The sequence below is a fragment of the Lepisosteus oculatus genome, chromosome 3, assembly GCF_040954835.1.
Source record: "Lepisosteus oculatus isolate fLepOcu1 chromosome 3, fLepOcu1.hap2, whole genome shotgun sequence".
NCBI classification, from domain to species: domain Eukaryota; kingdom Metazoa; phylum Chordata; class Actinopteri; order Semionotiformes; family Lepisosteidae; genus Lepisosteus; species Lepisosteus oculatus.
In genome coordinates, this window is record NC_090698.1 from 21168553 (window position 1) to 21185097 (window position 16545).

Here is a 16545-nt window from a genome sequence, read left to right on the forward strand (position 1 = left end):
TACCATTCTAATACTACTGGTGCTCTGATGGATGCAATATTGTGACCTCTTTTGACCTAAACCTAAACCTTACAATGAGTGATCATGAGTTGCACAAAACCTTGCAAATTACACGGGGTTATAGTATAAGTAATAAAATCTTATATTAACAGAATTTTTTAGCTATGTATTATCTGCTACCTAATTTAAGAAATGTGTACTGTATATTGAAGCATAGGCTCACAACAGTTACACGAGTTGGGTTCAGATTAGCTAGTTTTTCAAAATAAAGGAGTGAGATTATTTTTTATTTTATGTTGCAGTAACATTTTTGGTGAAAGCACTCTGAAATAGAATGCTCAGTGACCTTTTTTGAAATATACCAGCAAGACACATTTGGAAACTTAAAAGAAACCCCTGCATGATTAACAATAATGTTACTTCGCTTTTAATTTCTATTCTTAAAGAGATTTCATTGTATGGTAAAAAGAACTGCTGGGAATCCAGCCTGCAGTCAATTGAGACCTTTCAGGGCTTTATTTTGTCTCTGTAGAAGATGCCTATTTTGAAGTCTTCTTTTTCCCTTGACAAATTAGAATTTCAGAGCGTGCGTTTGCAAGCGCTGACCTCAAGTCTTCCTCGCTCCACCTCTCTTCTTTCTTTCCTCTCTTCGTCCATCTCTGTGTTTGCCGACAGCTGCAGAGCACTGGCAAACTGCTGGAGGAGCAGCTGCCCGAGATGATGACAGACCTCCTGGCAGTGGCGCGAGACAAGATGCTGTGCCCTTCTGAGTCCCAGCTGACGCGCTCCCTGCTGATGGAGGTCATAGAGCTGCATGCCTATCACTGGAACCCACTGGAGGCCCTCACCACCCAGTACTACAACAGGACCATCCAGAAACTCACAGCTTGAGACCCCGCATCAGAAGAGGAAGCCAGGCTGCGGGCGGGGGTTATGGGATATGTGGGTGGGTGGGTTGGTGGGGGTGGGGCGGGTGGTTGGACAGACAGGAAGGCGTGTCAGGGTTACCATCGCCACCGTCTGTGCTGAAGGGTGGGCTCGTCATTCACACTCCGTTGATAATGAGACACAGCGAAGCTCATCAGACTGAGAACAAAAAAAGAGGAGTGCGGGGCGATGTCCCAGCATGCTGTGAGGGAGAAAACGAGCAGGGGACAGATTTGGGGATGTGACTTGGGGTGGGAGGGGGGGATTCTCTTTGCTCTTTTGTGTTCGCGTGCCAACCAGCCTCCCCTTTTTTCAGGCACCCCCGTCACCATCCTCCAACACAAACACTTGCGTATTGTTTCGTAGAGACCCTTTTCACAAGCCAGGGGTGTCTGCTGTCAGAGAGGTCAAAGGAGTTAGACTGGAGAGAGAAGGCAAAAGCCGGGTATGGCATTGTTTCTCTGTGCCATTGTGTGCGGGCCTCTCTGGCCCACAGACTGGCTGCCAGCAGCAGATGGCTTCAGGAGTGACAATGGGAAGGCACGTTCCGAGTTAGATCTTTCGAGCTGAACAAACAAGAGAGAGCAGCAAGCCGCTTGCTTTTGTCTTTCTGTCTACATCAAACCGGGCTCGTCCATAATGATGTCATTGTTGTTATTGATATCATGATATTATTATTATTTTAAATCATGTTTCGAAAATGATTTGAAATTCTAGGGTAGACCTATTGCACGGGTTTAATTTATTTTGCACTGTTTTAAGGCGATTGCTTTAAAAAGAAAAAAAAACTGATCAGTCATATGGGGTAGTGTCAGAAGTTTCAATAGCTAAAGAATAAAGGGTTGGACTATAGGGAAGGCTTTTGACTAGAAGAATCATTTGAGACTATTCAAAGAATTGGAGAGACCAGAGGCCTTGTCAACTGCTACGTTTTGTAGTTTACCGTCACTGAATGTACATACTGTAATAGAAATGGACTATTCCCTGCAAATTGCAGCTTACAAAAAAGGCTTGAAAAACATAAAAAGCAAGCATGAAATTAAGCTTTCTCTAGTAGCTGAAAAGCCTTCCTAAGCGTGGGACGTAATTTAACCAATTTGCAGTGGATGTCTTTGCAAGTTTTTATATATACACACACGTATGTATATATATATATTTCAGATTTGTGTTTCTTTATTTGCAGGTGATTAAAATCATTTACCATGTAGTATTTTCCATTATCCCAGCTTGAGCAAATGTGTATACTTCAGGCAAGTCAAAACAATTATTTATGATTTAAAGACATCTTTATAAAATTATCTAAAATATTGTCATGGTTTTCAAGCAGGGTGGATATGTATCTCAAAATATTGTGAAACATTCTCATTATTTAAGAAGTATTCTGGGGTGCCTGTGACCATCCTACCAAATTTAAATTTGCATTAGCAATTTTAGAACCGCGCTCGGGGTGCATTCTTAGTTTTATAGTGCATTATGGGTGGATAGTCATGTCATTTTCTCTATCAACATGAGTACAAGCCTTGAAGTGATATTTTAACATAGCATTCTTTTCTTTTTAGAGATTTTATATGATGTGGTTTTGATGTCATTTTACTGATACACATGGACATTTAACATCACAGTGTGATGTTTGTACATTTTGAGTTTCATCTGTCACTTCAAGAGGCAACAAAATATCTTTTTTAAATCATAAAGAGAGGTTCCAGAAGGTTGTGTTGTTGTAGGAACATAGTCTCCCATAACTTTTGAATGCAGTGACCTCTGCTGCAGCCCATTTCTAAATACAGCTCATCTGTGGACAGTTGGTTATGTAGAATGTTCTTTCACATGAAGTTGCCTTTGATCAGTGCTCTCTGGTCTGGTCTGCTCTGAAGCCTCTGTTTACACTGAGGTATTGGTGGCTTTTAGAATCACTGAGATCTATCAAGAAAAGTCCTTAAAATTCATCTGAAACTTGTCTGTGAAAGCCATTTAAATGTTAGCAAGCATTGTAGGACACACACCCTCCTTTTAGATGTAGCTCCTTCATTTCTTTCCATGAGTAAACCTTTACTGGGTTTTCTTATAATGTTCAGAATATCTCCTGTCTTAGGTGAGAGAAAAGTCCTGATTAGTTAAAGCAACTCTGGCTATGTGCTGCCACTACTGCAAAAATGAAACAAAAGGCAAGTTGTCTAATTAAATCAAAATTCAAGTGTTTGTCATTAAATGAGAGAAACATCACTTTCATAGCAGTAACCAATTAAAATTCCAACAATGCAGTTGTTAAATGCCTTTGCTCTTTCTTCATTATGTTTAGTAAATGCAGCATTATTGAAATAAAAAAAAGTTATTTTATAATATTAAGATATGGATTAAATATGACAGTAGAACCTTAACATCTTGATTAGTCATCCCTTTAAATTGAATATAAAGTGTCACCATTATGTCTGGCTAAGGAAATTAAGTGATGTTTTGTCTAAGACTCTGCTGCTTGTTTGTTTGTTTTTTGGTTTCAAAGAGATGTCCTTGTTAGAATTGTGTTTTCTTTGCAGCATAAACCTGTGCCGCAGGCAAGCCTGCAGTTGTAAACCAACCAATACACTCCCTCACTGGTACAGTAACAAAAATCTCTAAGGGTTCTCCTTGTTTAGGAAGCACAAAGAGCCAAAGTCATAGCTTAAAGTGAGAAAAATTATTTGAACACCTCAGCCATTTCACTCCTGTATTTGTTACTGAAATATTAGTGAAGCAACATAAACTGTTTTAAAAACTGTAAAGTAAGAAATCCACAATGTACATGATGGCTCAGAACATATTCAGTAACAGACTTTTGTGTCGCTTTAAAAAGCTTTTTTCTTTTTAATTTTAAACTTTGTAAATGCTGGTTTTTCTGTATATGTATTTGAAAGAGACAAGCTGGCCACACTGCTTCTGGTGGCAATGGTGGTTAGAATGCAGACAGAGGGGACATCTTTTGCAAAGGAAGAGTACAGTGTAGCAGGTGAAATATATCAGATTCGAATGTACTGTAATTGAAAGTGCTACAGTCATAGAGACTAACTATAACACTAACAGTTGAGGTGCAGTCAAAAAAACGACAGCAGAACAATTGCTGTGTGGTTTTAATATTAGTATTTCTAAGAGCATTGACGTCTCACTACCTAGTTGCATATCTAAAATATATATTGTATACTGAATAAAAAAAAAGATCAATGAAACCAGTTAATGAGCAGAACATAAACTAGTGGTTTACTTAATTGCTGCACTGTAAGAAGGCATTTATGTTTTGCTGCTTTCTTTCTGGGCAAGGTTAAGTGAGAACAAGTCTGAAATGCAGTGCCTTTTACACTGCCACAGGATGACACAAACAGCCTGTGTGAGGAGATTCCTTTTGACTCAGATGGTCCAGACTGTGTTTTCATCACAGGATTAAGGATTGGCTAGCATGAATACATGCCTAAATAGTAAGAAATAAATTTAGTTAAGACGTTTATGTTTTTTTACAGAGCTGCCAACAGCAAGACATTTAACTGTCCTCTGTAGTTTTCACTGAAGGATTATCTGGGAAACCATTTTAAAGTTACCAAAGCCTAATCCCTTAATTGTGGAGAGACAGCACTGATCATCTGCTGACCAAAGATTTTTCTGACTAGATATTTTCTGTTTGGTTTAATATACAATATGCCAGGTAAAATGAATACACATGGCTTACACTGTGTGAAAAACATGGAAAGAACCAATGCCTAATAATCTTTTCCATCTTTGTGTTTAAATTACTTATGAGTTCCATGTGTGTCTAAGACATAATACACTATATAATATAAATGTGTTAAATTTGTCACATATAAGAATACAACAGAAAACCTAACAGCAGAAATCTTTGTTTTCTCACGCTTTTGATAATGGCAGTATTTTATTAATGTGACTGTCTAAGGGAGAATTTGGTACATGGTAATGGAAGGATCCAGCAGGCTTCTCTGGCAGTCTGATTCATTTAAGCAGATAGGAAAAATATTCTTCCAGCATTACAGAGGAGCTACATGGTGGGCTTATGTAGTGAAGGAGTTCAGCCTAGCACAGGCTGAGCCCACCTTCGATACAGGCATCGTGGGCTAGAGCCTGGGTTGGTAGTCTGCTGTGACCATGATTCCTCAGTGATGTGCAGGGTAGGTTTGTGAGAACTCAGGCCTTCAGGCAGCACAGCAACCCCTGCGACATTCCAGGCACCAGCAGGCTTGCGGTACCATCAACGAAGGGGGCATGTCTCTCCTTCAGTCTATACGAGGCAGCTACTGTAGTGGGTCACATGTCAAAAGATAAATGGGCTCGAAGTTAAAGGGTCAGAGGAGTCGGCCTACATCTCCCCTCATCTGCAACTGCAGGATTCATATATGTGAGCTGACTCATTAGCACCACACATTTGACAATTCAAAATTAGTTATCTATACAGTATGACAGCATATCAAATTGTTGTGAAATGCAAGTTAAAAGTATGGACATCAATATTAAGCAGTGAATTCTAATCACCATCGAAAGAGACATTGCTTTTCCTTGCCATATGCATTATTCCTTCATGTTTATCGGAGCATTTGGCTTTTCTCTGCCTTTTTGAAAGTACTTTGTATATTTAATTGGGCTTTTAGCACTTCAGAGTGAACTGTTAATTATTGCTGTAGACTGGCTAGAACAGACACAAGACCAACTGCAAGTTTGTATTTTTAAGCTTCAGAATGTTTTCTCTCTGCTAAATCTTGCATCCCCTAAAAGTATTTTCAATTTCCAAATGCTCATACACATTCACCATTCTTACTTTTTCCCCAAGATTTTCCTTCAGGAATATTCAAGGTTTAAAACACACAACAGGTTCTTACAATGCTGACTCGTTGACTAAAGCTACCATGATGTGTAGTTCACAGCTTAAAGGCCAGTTAGCAATTATTTCTAGATCATATTTTACCCAATTGCTTAATGAAGCCATTTCAACTGATATGGAAATACCTACTTGGATTGGGTTTGAGCAATGAGAGGAGAATGTATTTTGCTTGTTTGTGTATTCACTGAATCACATTTTATGTTTAAAGTGCCATATCAGGTGGACTGTGTCTTTGCATCAGGAGCATAAAGCCCAGAACTTGAATCATTCCCGACTGGCTTAGCTGTGTAGCAAATGAATGTTGGTCAGATATATTTTTGTTGTTCATTTGTAAAAGTTAGGAATTAGAAGTTCGATTAATTGTCTTGCATGCTGAAGCTTGTATGGAACCTAACAAATATATTTAAATACACACAGATAGTTCACGTTCATTCCTGGTAGGACATTTTATATTCAATCACTTTTATTATTGGAGGAGGTAGTGAAATCTATCATTAAGAATGTATTAAAGCCAATTATGTGCAGCCAACCTGTGACTGACTATTATCCTACCTCAGAGGAATCTAATAACGTCAAAGTCACTTAAACCTGCTGAAACCAGGATGGCCCTCACAAGCCTCTTGGTTTGTAAAAAAGGGTTTTAACCTACAGTAACTGAGTAATTGTGTTGACATGTGTAAGGCGGGGAGCAGTTTTTAAAATATATTTGGAGCCCTGAGAGAATTGTCTGAGAGAATCCAGGGAATAATTATATGCATACAAAAGCTATCATCCTGCCATTGCATATATGTTGGGTGAGATTGGTATGTTTTTTGCCAGTTACTCCATTTTTCCCCTCACCTTCCAAAGACATTTTGGTTGAATTGATTGCCGTCTCTGAATTGTCCTTGTGCTTTGGATCAGCTTTCTGATGGTGGATCAGTTCTCCTTGCGTTTATCATCAAAGCCATTATTTCAAATTCTAAAATAATTTGCTCTTTATTTTATCTACAATCTAGTTGGTAGTAGTTTGCTTTTTCATTTTTGACACTTATGAAGTTGCTTCCAAAATCAATTGAATTTGATGCCTTGCATTTAAGCATAAGAAAAAAAAAATGGAAAGAAAATAATTTAAAACAGTTTTAAAGCCATTTATGGTACCTGAAGGACATTTTTTGAAGGACATTTTAATATATACCAAGCACCTTGTTCTTATCCAAGACAGATAAACCAGGATATGCAATCCTTTTAGCATTAGACTTCAAGGTTTTGCTTTTCTTCAGTAACAGTAAGATTGTAGCCTTTTGATAGTAGTTTTTATTTTTCTTTATTTTTGCTGCCAGAGAAAAATTCCAGGAAATGTAATGTCGAAGGCAAAAGTCTTACTATTATTGTAAATTACAAGGTAATATTAGTTAAGACAGCAAACATGATTTCTGTTTCAAAAACAATTTCAATATTTCATGAAGTAAGCTGAGCTTTTATGTACAGTATAAGGGAACCAGAAAGTCATATTCTCACATCCTGGAATGGCAACTAGGAAATGATGTCATGACCTGTTAACTTCCTGAATTAACTGTTTAATGATTCTTTGGGTTTCAGTTGCTGACTAAAGCTGAACTTCACACAGTGAAGTCTCTTCCATGTTGAGATATGCGTTGAGCACCTGAATGTGTTGAGTGTTTTCCAGTGGTGGAAAGTTAGGTTTGAAGTCTGCCTACTTTGCCAGACTCAAAAGATTCTAATTAATAGAAACAAAGGACTACAATGCCTAGGTTTCAGACTAGCATAATGCAGGGCCTTTTAACTCCAAAGGTGTCATCTGCAGAGTGTATCCAGTTCATGTTAAGCCATCTAACACTGACGAAAGGGATTCCTATAGTAAACCCTCTGGTTCAACTGGCTTGGACTACAAATTGGTTTGAATGTGAGCCCTTCATCTGCAGCATGTTGTGAAAATTGGTCATTTTCAGAGTAATTAATAACACATTTTAATGGAGGTTGAAATGTTTTCTGTTTTCTCGTGGCCCACTTCTTGTTGTGAGTATAACGTTAAGTGATTTGTTTTTTTAAATACTTTTTTCATCATTTAAGTTATGCATCTATAATATCGTTGTATTATGTGTGCTTTTATACTATGGAAACTATCAGCACGCAGCACCAGGTTTAACATAGATGTTGCAAGAGAGTTCCCTGGTGCTTTGAGCTGGATGTATGCCTCATCCTGTTCTGGTCTTCAAAGCTTGCAGTTAGAGAATTTCCCTCCTTCTGGAATATGTGTATATTATTTATTAAACAATGGAATTAAAGTTTGATGGTTATGAATATAGGTATCTGAAAGTACAGGACTGGCAGCTTTGAAGACTATGGTCCATTCCATACACTCTGTGTGTAGGTTCAACATACCAAATGTTCTGTTTTCCATTCAGGGTGTCCAAATGTGTGGTCTAATGTCTAAATAAACATTGAGTTTTTTTTTTGAGATGGAAGTCAATGTTAATTTAATCTTGCTGTAACACTTGCCATTGCCACCCATACATTGCATAATGAGACCTCGAAGGACAACCTCCAATCGCCGTGCTAGCCAGCAGCTAAAGCACAGTAAAAAATGCAGTAACAAATGGGGACTACATTACTAGGAAATGTACTAAGCAGTAACAAACTGGTGGCTATATTACTTGGTTTTCAAATACATATACAGTCTTTTTTTTAGCAAATCAAAATTTATATTAAATGATTTCTGTATCATGGCATTAGCATGTCTTCTTTATACAGTTTGCAATTAGAGTGAGAAATGTTTGAGGTGTTCTAAGACTAACAGCAGGAAGTAACACCTGATGGGTTGGTTGCTACACTTTAGTACTTGTCTAGCACTTGTAGCATTCTGCCCTGCTTCCTGACTGTCTCTGTTGCTTGGCAACATGAACTTCAGTGACAATCTTTAGCTTGTCTCTTTTGGCCTTGCTAGAAATTGCCAGTTATTTGTGCACACTCAGTGTAACTTTGCAGTTTTGGGAGCAGTATGTTGGGGGTTTTTTAACATTATGGTCAGTTTGGGAATTTTTAAAAATATTGTAAGTGCAATTTTCAGGCAAAATTCACATCATAATGTTTTAAAAAAGGAGTTTTCAGATTTGCTTTAAATTGAAGTGCATAAAGTTGACTCATGGAGTGCTGTTTGATTCCAAACATTGCATTATCCATGGGTCAAAAGACTTGATAAATATGGCACTTTGTGTACACAAAAAGTATCTATTAGGTTATCAAAATCCAGATTTACAGTTTTGAAAGAGGACAGCAATGTAATGTATTCTTTCACATTAAAATAACAATCTTTTTTTAAGTTGGATCTATGGTTGCTTTAAAAAATAAGGTGGCTTGTTTTGCTTTGTAATTTAGAAGGCAGGATTTTCCTCATCATAATCTAGAAGATTAGCACAACAACTGACAAATTTGTGTTACTCTTTTGGTTCATTTTTTTAAATATAGGACATGATCAGACAATGAAAGTCTAAAGTCAGAAGTCACCGTTGACTGTGATCTATTTCCAAAATGAAGGCTGGGAAAAGGGGAAAACAGGAATTCAAATTTTGTGGAGGAAAAAGAGACCACTGTTTTTAGTGGTGCTGCTCCTGAAATTGTTATTTTCTAAATTAAGAGAGTAACTCTAAAGCCATTCTCTTTTCAGGTTAAAGTGTCTCTTTGAATATCAGTCAGCTGAAGTGCAGTGCAAAACATGTAGATGCACTTCATAGTGGCCTCTGAACTATTATTGGGACACTATTATTGGCAGGTTTGTTTTTATTTTTTTTAAGGTTGTTCCATTTTAAGAAGAAATTGAAAATGCCTGTAAACACTAATTGAGTTTATTGAATGTGGAGCTAACTATTGTCACATATAAAGAAATTTAAAATGGGTTAAAAGGGGGCTCCCTTCAGTCTTTTTTGTCTTCTGTCTGAGCTCTACAGATATTGTTAAGCATCACAAATAACTTTTTTAAAGAATTACCAGATTCAATAGAACAACATTTTAGGAACCCGCTGAGTTTGTACAAAGTAAGTAAGCTTACTTACTAAAATGGCAGCCTAGTAGTCCTTCAAGTGGACTTCACTTGGAGTACCCTCACTGCCGTTATTTCATAAATCTGTCTTTATCCCCATGTTAACGTAATTGCAGACAGTGCTGTACAAGGCTGATTTTGCAGGGCTTCATACATTAAGCACAGTAACCTTAAAAAAAAGGTGTCCCAATAATCATCTTTATATATGATGGCAAGCTCAGCTCCAGACAAGTGGTAACTTCAGTTAATGTCACTATTTGGTGTCATTTATTACCAGACTTTCATTGTAAAAAAATCATACTACAGCAGTAATGTCTCTTCAAGCCTTTGTTGAGAGATGAAAATGTAAAACTTGTGTGTCTGACACATTGCATAATTCTGGCTATTTTTTGCACACAACAATTAAAATCATTCAATGCATACAAGCAAGAAATCCATGAAGAGTTTATGCACTGTGAAACATTTTGTTTTGTTAAGATACACATTTTCCTGAATAAATACTTAGTAAATATTAATGTTGGGGGAAAAAAGTTGATTATTTTGTCTGGATTGAAGCATACACTGGTGAGGTGCTGAGCTGCTTGAGGATATGTGCCTGTTAAGCACAATAGATTGTATGATTTTAGCTTTCAGTTAAAACCTTGGGCTTCACTGAGAGTTTAGGATGTGTTGACAGAACATCTTGGATAATACGAATGGATACATCTGATTGACAAAGCAGGGTGCAGTGTGAGGTATGCTGCTTTGCGTGTGCAAATGTATTTAAACCTCCATGCTACTGCATGCCACTAGAGGTGAATGTGTCTTCGCTATTTACAAGGTATGTCCTTGTTTGTGAAATTGTACCCCCAATGACACCTCATGGTACAAATAAATAATGATGTGGCTACAATTTGTCTTTGTCATCATCTTCACAGACTTTTTTGATGCAATGAAATCAATATTTAGAGTTTCAAATGCAGATGTTTTATTTCTCTCATTACTTTACAAATACATCAATATGTGGTGCAAGGGTTCTAAGCATATTTCAATTATAGCCATTTCCAAAATTATCTTAATTACTGTTATTAAAATTTGTTCTAATTTATTTAATCAGTGATTTCAGGTCATGGGCTGTCCTAACATTTTTGCTAAATATGTTTCATTTACAGTACATATTTAATCAAGTCCAGATCCTCATTCATTTTATTTTAGTTAGTTGTGCAAGGCTTAACAGCGTTGGGCAAATTCTGAGACAAAACGTTGTCATCAAAAAGGCAGGACAGTTTATTAATGATAAAGAAACATTCCAAGACGGAGCACAAATCCATTATCTGTTGTCCCCACTATAATAAAGATTTTCAAATTTGATTGCAAAAAAAATGTAGACAAAAATTCTGCTTTAAAGTAGAAAAATGTCACCATGCCTGTTGTTCTGTGGCTATCAGGCCAACTTGATGACAAAGTGGCTCTTCCCTTAATAATGTTTGGACAGCCCTGATTTTGCTATAACAACATGCAAAAGTAAACAGAAAAGCAGAAAAGCTTGCAGCATTACCAGCTCATTTTACTGCTGAAGTGCTTGTGAAAGGATGAACTCAGTGAACCCAGTTTTTATTCATTTCTTCCCTCCTGTTTTGTTTGGGGTTTTCCCTCATTTTCTTTTGCTTTCCGTGACGTCATTGATAGCATGACTAAATACCTCAGTATACAAAAGAAATGTTTTTAATTTTTTGCACATTTTTCATTTGTATGTATCTTGCTATTGTAAATGTATGCATTTTAATATATGCAAAATAATGAAATTGCTTAAAGTTATCTTTTTTTTTTTCGTATGGACTGATGCTGAATAGTGCTACCATTTATGAGGATTGTTGTGAAGGTGATCACAACTTTCATATATTAAAATTCAATTCAGCCATGAAAAAAAAGTGTTTTGTGTCTGTTGATTTGGAGTGTTTTATACATTTTTGTTTGGAAAAAGGAAGAACAGTGCTTTATTTTTAATTAGCTCACTATACATGTTTTCCAACATGAACCCCTCTCCTCCTAAAGCACAGACTCTGGATAATTTGGATCTGATCTGCACGGATATTTGTGTGCCAAAGCTCAGAAACATGGGCTACAGTCAATAAAATAGCTCAGGTTCAAGAGGTCAGTGTCTGGACTGTTGTGCTCAGCCTAAGGTCCAAGTTGAGTGCTTGAAGTCTGTTGAGCCACTCAGGAGGAGCAGGGTTTTTTTTTAGTTATTTGATCCTTAGGTCTGTTGGCCATTTGACTTTGATTCGAAATATTGCTGAGAAGGCTTTTACTCCAATCTCTCCAGTCATATATAACAATAGACCCTTCCTTTTCTAATTCTTGATTCTTGTGTATTGTACAAGTGATGTTGGTAAACACTTCTTCAATAACATGCATTAATAAAATTATTTCATTACTAAATTGTTTAAGACAAAAATGATATTAACATTTTGCTATTCATTAAATTTGCTCTCCCAGTGCTTTTAAGATCATTATTGTATAGGAAAATAAATGCTTCATCTACAAGCCACCTATTACTTATTATGGAACAAGTAATAGGTTTATTCCATGCTGAAAAAAAGAAGAAAGAAAACACAATGTTTCGGCCGTGGAGTCTTCTTGGGGGGCCTTCTTCTGACACCTGAAGAAAGCTCCACTGCCGAAATGTGTTTTCTTTCTTCTTTTTTTCAGCATGGAATAAACCTATTACTTGTTCCTTTGCAGCCTACGCATGCTGACGCAGCTACCCACCTGAGCTACTATTACTTATTATTGCTAATATTCTACTTATTATTTGGAATTGGAAGAAAGAAATGGTGCTTTTGTAGTATCTCTTGTTTTGTACATCCATCGGCCAGTTACAAACCCTCACTTTACTTTTTGCAAATAAAGTGGAAATTTTACTGCAGACAACTTGTAACACTTATAATATTATGGCCATGTCTCAGCTGTGTAACTCGTCACTTTCTGCATACTCTCAGATCTTAAAAACACTGTTCCACCATAAAAAATTGAAGCTAAACCCGTTCTGACACAAGAGCCATATAAACATACTCATTAGTAAATTATTTTTATAATGAGAATGTTTGTGCCATGGAAACTTTAAAATCGTGTTTTAGCCCATTTCTATCCCTAATTCAAACACCATCTGAATCTGCAGGCTAAATTTACAACAGCACTAAAATTTAGAAGAACTTAGTAAAGTATTAATCTGCAAGAATAGCCAGAAAATCAAAACTGTCCGAGGTGAACTTAACCTAACCTAAGCTGGAAGGGTGGCTTCCAAGTGTATTGGAATAATTTATCCAAAGGTCTTGCTGAGTAGTTGAAATGTGATTGCAAAAGGACTTTCCAGCGGGATAAGGACATAAAGTACATTTAAATAATATCTACTGCCAAATGATTTAGGAGGAAAAAATCAATGTTCTTGATTGGGAATCACAGTTTTCAGAAAATCTGGTAGGAGCTAAAGAAAGCTGTTTATATATACAGGTTGTACAATCTGTAGGAGTGGAAGTGGTTCTAGATAGAAGAATGGTGAAAAATCAGTGAGGTAGCTGTTCTCAAACCTCGGAGAATAATAGTGGATGACCTAATCAGGAGAAAACTATCAATAAAAAACATTGATATTCTTGCTCTGATCTGTCCTTCTATTATGTTTTGAACATTTTCAGTCCCAACATCTAATGGCTTTTGATCTTATTAAGAGTTGTGCATATAGCAATGAGCTGGGAGCTCTTGTTTTTATTTCTGTCTGAGAACTTTCAAGTCAAAGTCAAAGCGCAAAGCAATGTGGTATGGTAAATGTCCAGTCCAAAGATAATTGCTGTATGTTATGTTGCTGTAGGTCTTAAATCAATGCTCCATATAATGTTCTTTTATTGTGTCAAGAATTTACCTTCAATTTGCCACATGCCACCAGCCACACATTTACACATCTTTAGTTGTTTTGCTGAAAATTGCCGCATACACAAAATGTCAGAATTCTTCGCAGCAGTACTGTTGTGGCTTAAAAACGTGTGTGAAGGCTCTTACCACTGCATACATATCTGGACTTCTCCTTTCTGAAAGACTGTACTGTAAGGACATCCACCAGACTATGAAAAACCCCATGATGAAGACAAGGAAAGAACAATGAGCGAAATCGTATGTGCAGATTTGTCTACTACTCCACATCCCCTTTTTCCTGCTGTAACTGCACAGTACTTCTTCCTTTCTGAAGACCAGAAGTCTGGAGCCAGGGGTTCACCACAGTCCCGCCTTCTGCTGCTCTAACTCGCGTCTTTTATGTACTGTATATTACTCATATACGCTAATCTGTACTGTCTCCATTTTGCACAGTTTGACATTGTTTCTCAAGAGATGGCTGGAATTTTGGTGGGCACAGAGAGTCAGCTGCACAGAATGTGCCTTTTGCTCCGTCAGTTTACTTGCACAAGCGTTTGTGTGGCCATTTCTTTACATCTTTTAAAAGGGTCGACTGACAAAGAGGTCTTTAACTGTGAGCCTGCCTGCACATCCTCTGAGGCTAAATGCTAATGCTGGTGCTGGTAGTTGGAAGAAAGATGGACACTAAATCTGGCTCCGGAATACCACAGTCATAACAAAAGCATCTTCATATTGACAACCATTCCATATAAGTACTGTTTTTCGGCTCTGTTTTTCAAGCATTACCTCCTATGCTAACATTTTCCATTGGTAGGTGGAAATCAGCTTAAATCTTTTAGATCAAAATCTTTTTTTTCCCCAATAAAGCAAACATTTTGACAAAAAGAAATGCAACAAAAGAAGATGGAGATATTCTGCATCCAAAGCAACCACCGTTGTACCATCACAGTACCTTAGTAATATTGTTTTATGGTTCGTTCAAATGTAATTAGATAATAAGATCCATTCCTCTATGGAATTCTTCAAAACAGTACAATTTGTTCTCAATGAGTGATGGCAATGATGAAGATGAAGCCAAGATTTTTGTCAAAAATCAGACGTCCCCACTACCTTCTTTAGTTAATGCCTCATAATATATGTAGAATCAGAACTGTTGTCCTCCTGGAACAGTGTGGAACAAACACTACGTCCATGCTGTTGAAGGTGAAGAGCCAATGCTTATGTACATCACCTTTCACACGTTGACGTGGACAGTTTGGTTGGACTTCATTATAGCTGGCACTACGGTTTAAGGTCAATGCTCATTCCTAGTCACAATCTGGGTTCTGAGTATTCTATGTTTTTTCTAAAAAAGAACATAAGGTTTTCTTTTTGCTTTTCACCTGTTCGTGTTCATTAAGCAGTGGTTAAGTGCTCCTGCATATGCTGTTCTGGCTGAATCCCAGTTATTTGCAAGTGCTTGATCAATGTAATTGAGCTGTAATTCCAATGAACAGCCTGACCCCACATCACAGCTTTAGCCCTGAGGGGGTCGCAGGAGTGTTCCTGCATTGAACGGAAGGATAGTTACAAAATGACAGGAAGCCGTTCGGCCCATTTAACCTGTTTGTTAGAAAGCTGCTATATTCTGCAAATCCAGCCATTACTTGAGAGAAGCCAGGGTTGCTTCTCCAACAGCATAGCAAATTGTTTAATTTACAGAGTAGATTTTAGCTATTAAACCACAAGGCCCAAATGAAAATAAGAAAATGTAACAACTGGGAAAAAATTGCTTTGATTTCCTGTGGGGAAAAACAAACTGTTTAATAATTAAGAACATGAAATTAAAATATCCAACCGGAGAGCCTGTATTGTGAGTCTGTTGAGCAATGAAATGTTTTAAGTCCCATAACAGGGAACAACTGAATAATAGGCGATTTGGTTTATGAGTCATCATCTTTTTTGTCCTATATTCCTTCCATTCCTATTTACTTTCCTGAAAACTGAAGCTGAAAACGTTGAAGACCTTTATTTGTAATTGTACTTGTGTATTTTTTACAAGTTTTATCTTTTGTTTCATTTGGAGCTTTTGTGTGTTTAAAACCTAATTCTATTTCTGCATAAGATAAAGGAAAATGAAAATGTTCCTTTTTATCAAATGTTAAGGTCTTCAACTGCCTCCTACCTGTCGTGAGAGTAAGATATTTCAAACTGAAATGAAAGTGAATTTATTAGAGAAAAATGCACATGTACTAGTCTCCATAAGACATTAAATCCACACAGATAGCAATCATGTTTTCAAAACTACTTTCTTTTCATGTGCTGCCATATTGTCAGATATGATTTCTGCTGTTGCATTCAAAGTGATGCAAGCAGGCTCTCAACCGCATGAACTAGCATGCTGTAAATAATTACTTCCTGTCTCCTAGTAACCACACTCATACTGGCTTACAGAAAATCTGTCAGCACATCCAAGAGCCCATTTCCGAACTGCAGAAAAGGAAAGAAATTGTAGTTTCAACAGAAATTAGTTCCCAAACTCTTAAGGACTTTTACTTCTTAAGTAAAAACATAAAAATATATTGAATTATCCACCTTTCCTGCTTACCTTTCAGTGTTATACCATATTTCTACCTTTAATTAAGAAAAATATGCATTGTTCAGTTACTTTTGCATTATATTAGAATTTATGTGACAAATTAAAAAACAACGTCACACAGCACAGCATATTTTGTAAACCTCATTCTTTTATTTTAATCTTATGGAAGAGACAAGTATTTTTTCCATAAAGTTGGATCTAAAGAAAAAGTAGTTGAAAACTGTTAGACTAAGAAATCACCTTTATTGTTTCACAAAA

General features: G+C 36.9%; 1 protein-coding gene across 2 annotated transcripts in view; it reads left to right on the top strand.

Moving 5' to 3' along the window:
* ctif (CBP80/20-dependent translation initiation factor) overlaps positions 1-11731 on the top strand; it is a 139844-nt gene extending 128113 nt beyond the window's left edge. For both annotated transcript variants that reach the window (XM_015340089.2, XM_015340094.2), the window contains one exon: positions 676-11731. In XM_015340089.2, the coding sequence (XP_015195575.1) occupies positions 676-891 (216 nt within the window). In that variant the 3' untranslated portion in view covers positions 892-11731. The remainder of the gene's footprint in view (positions 1-675) is intronic.
* Positions 11732-16545: the final 4814 nt, after the last annotated feature.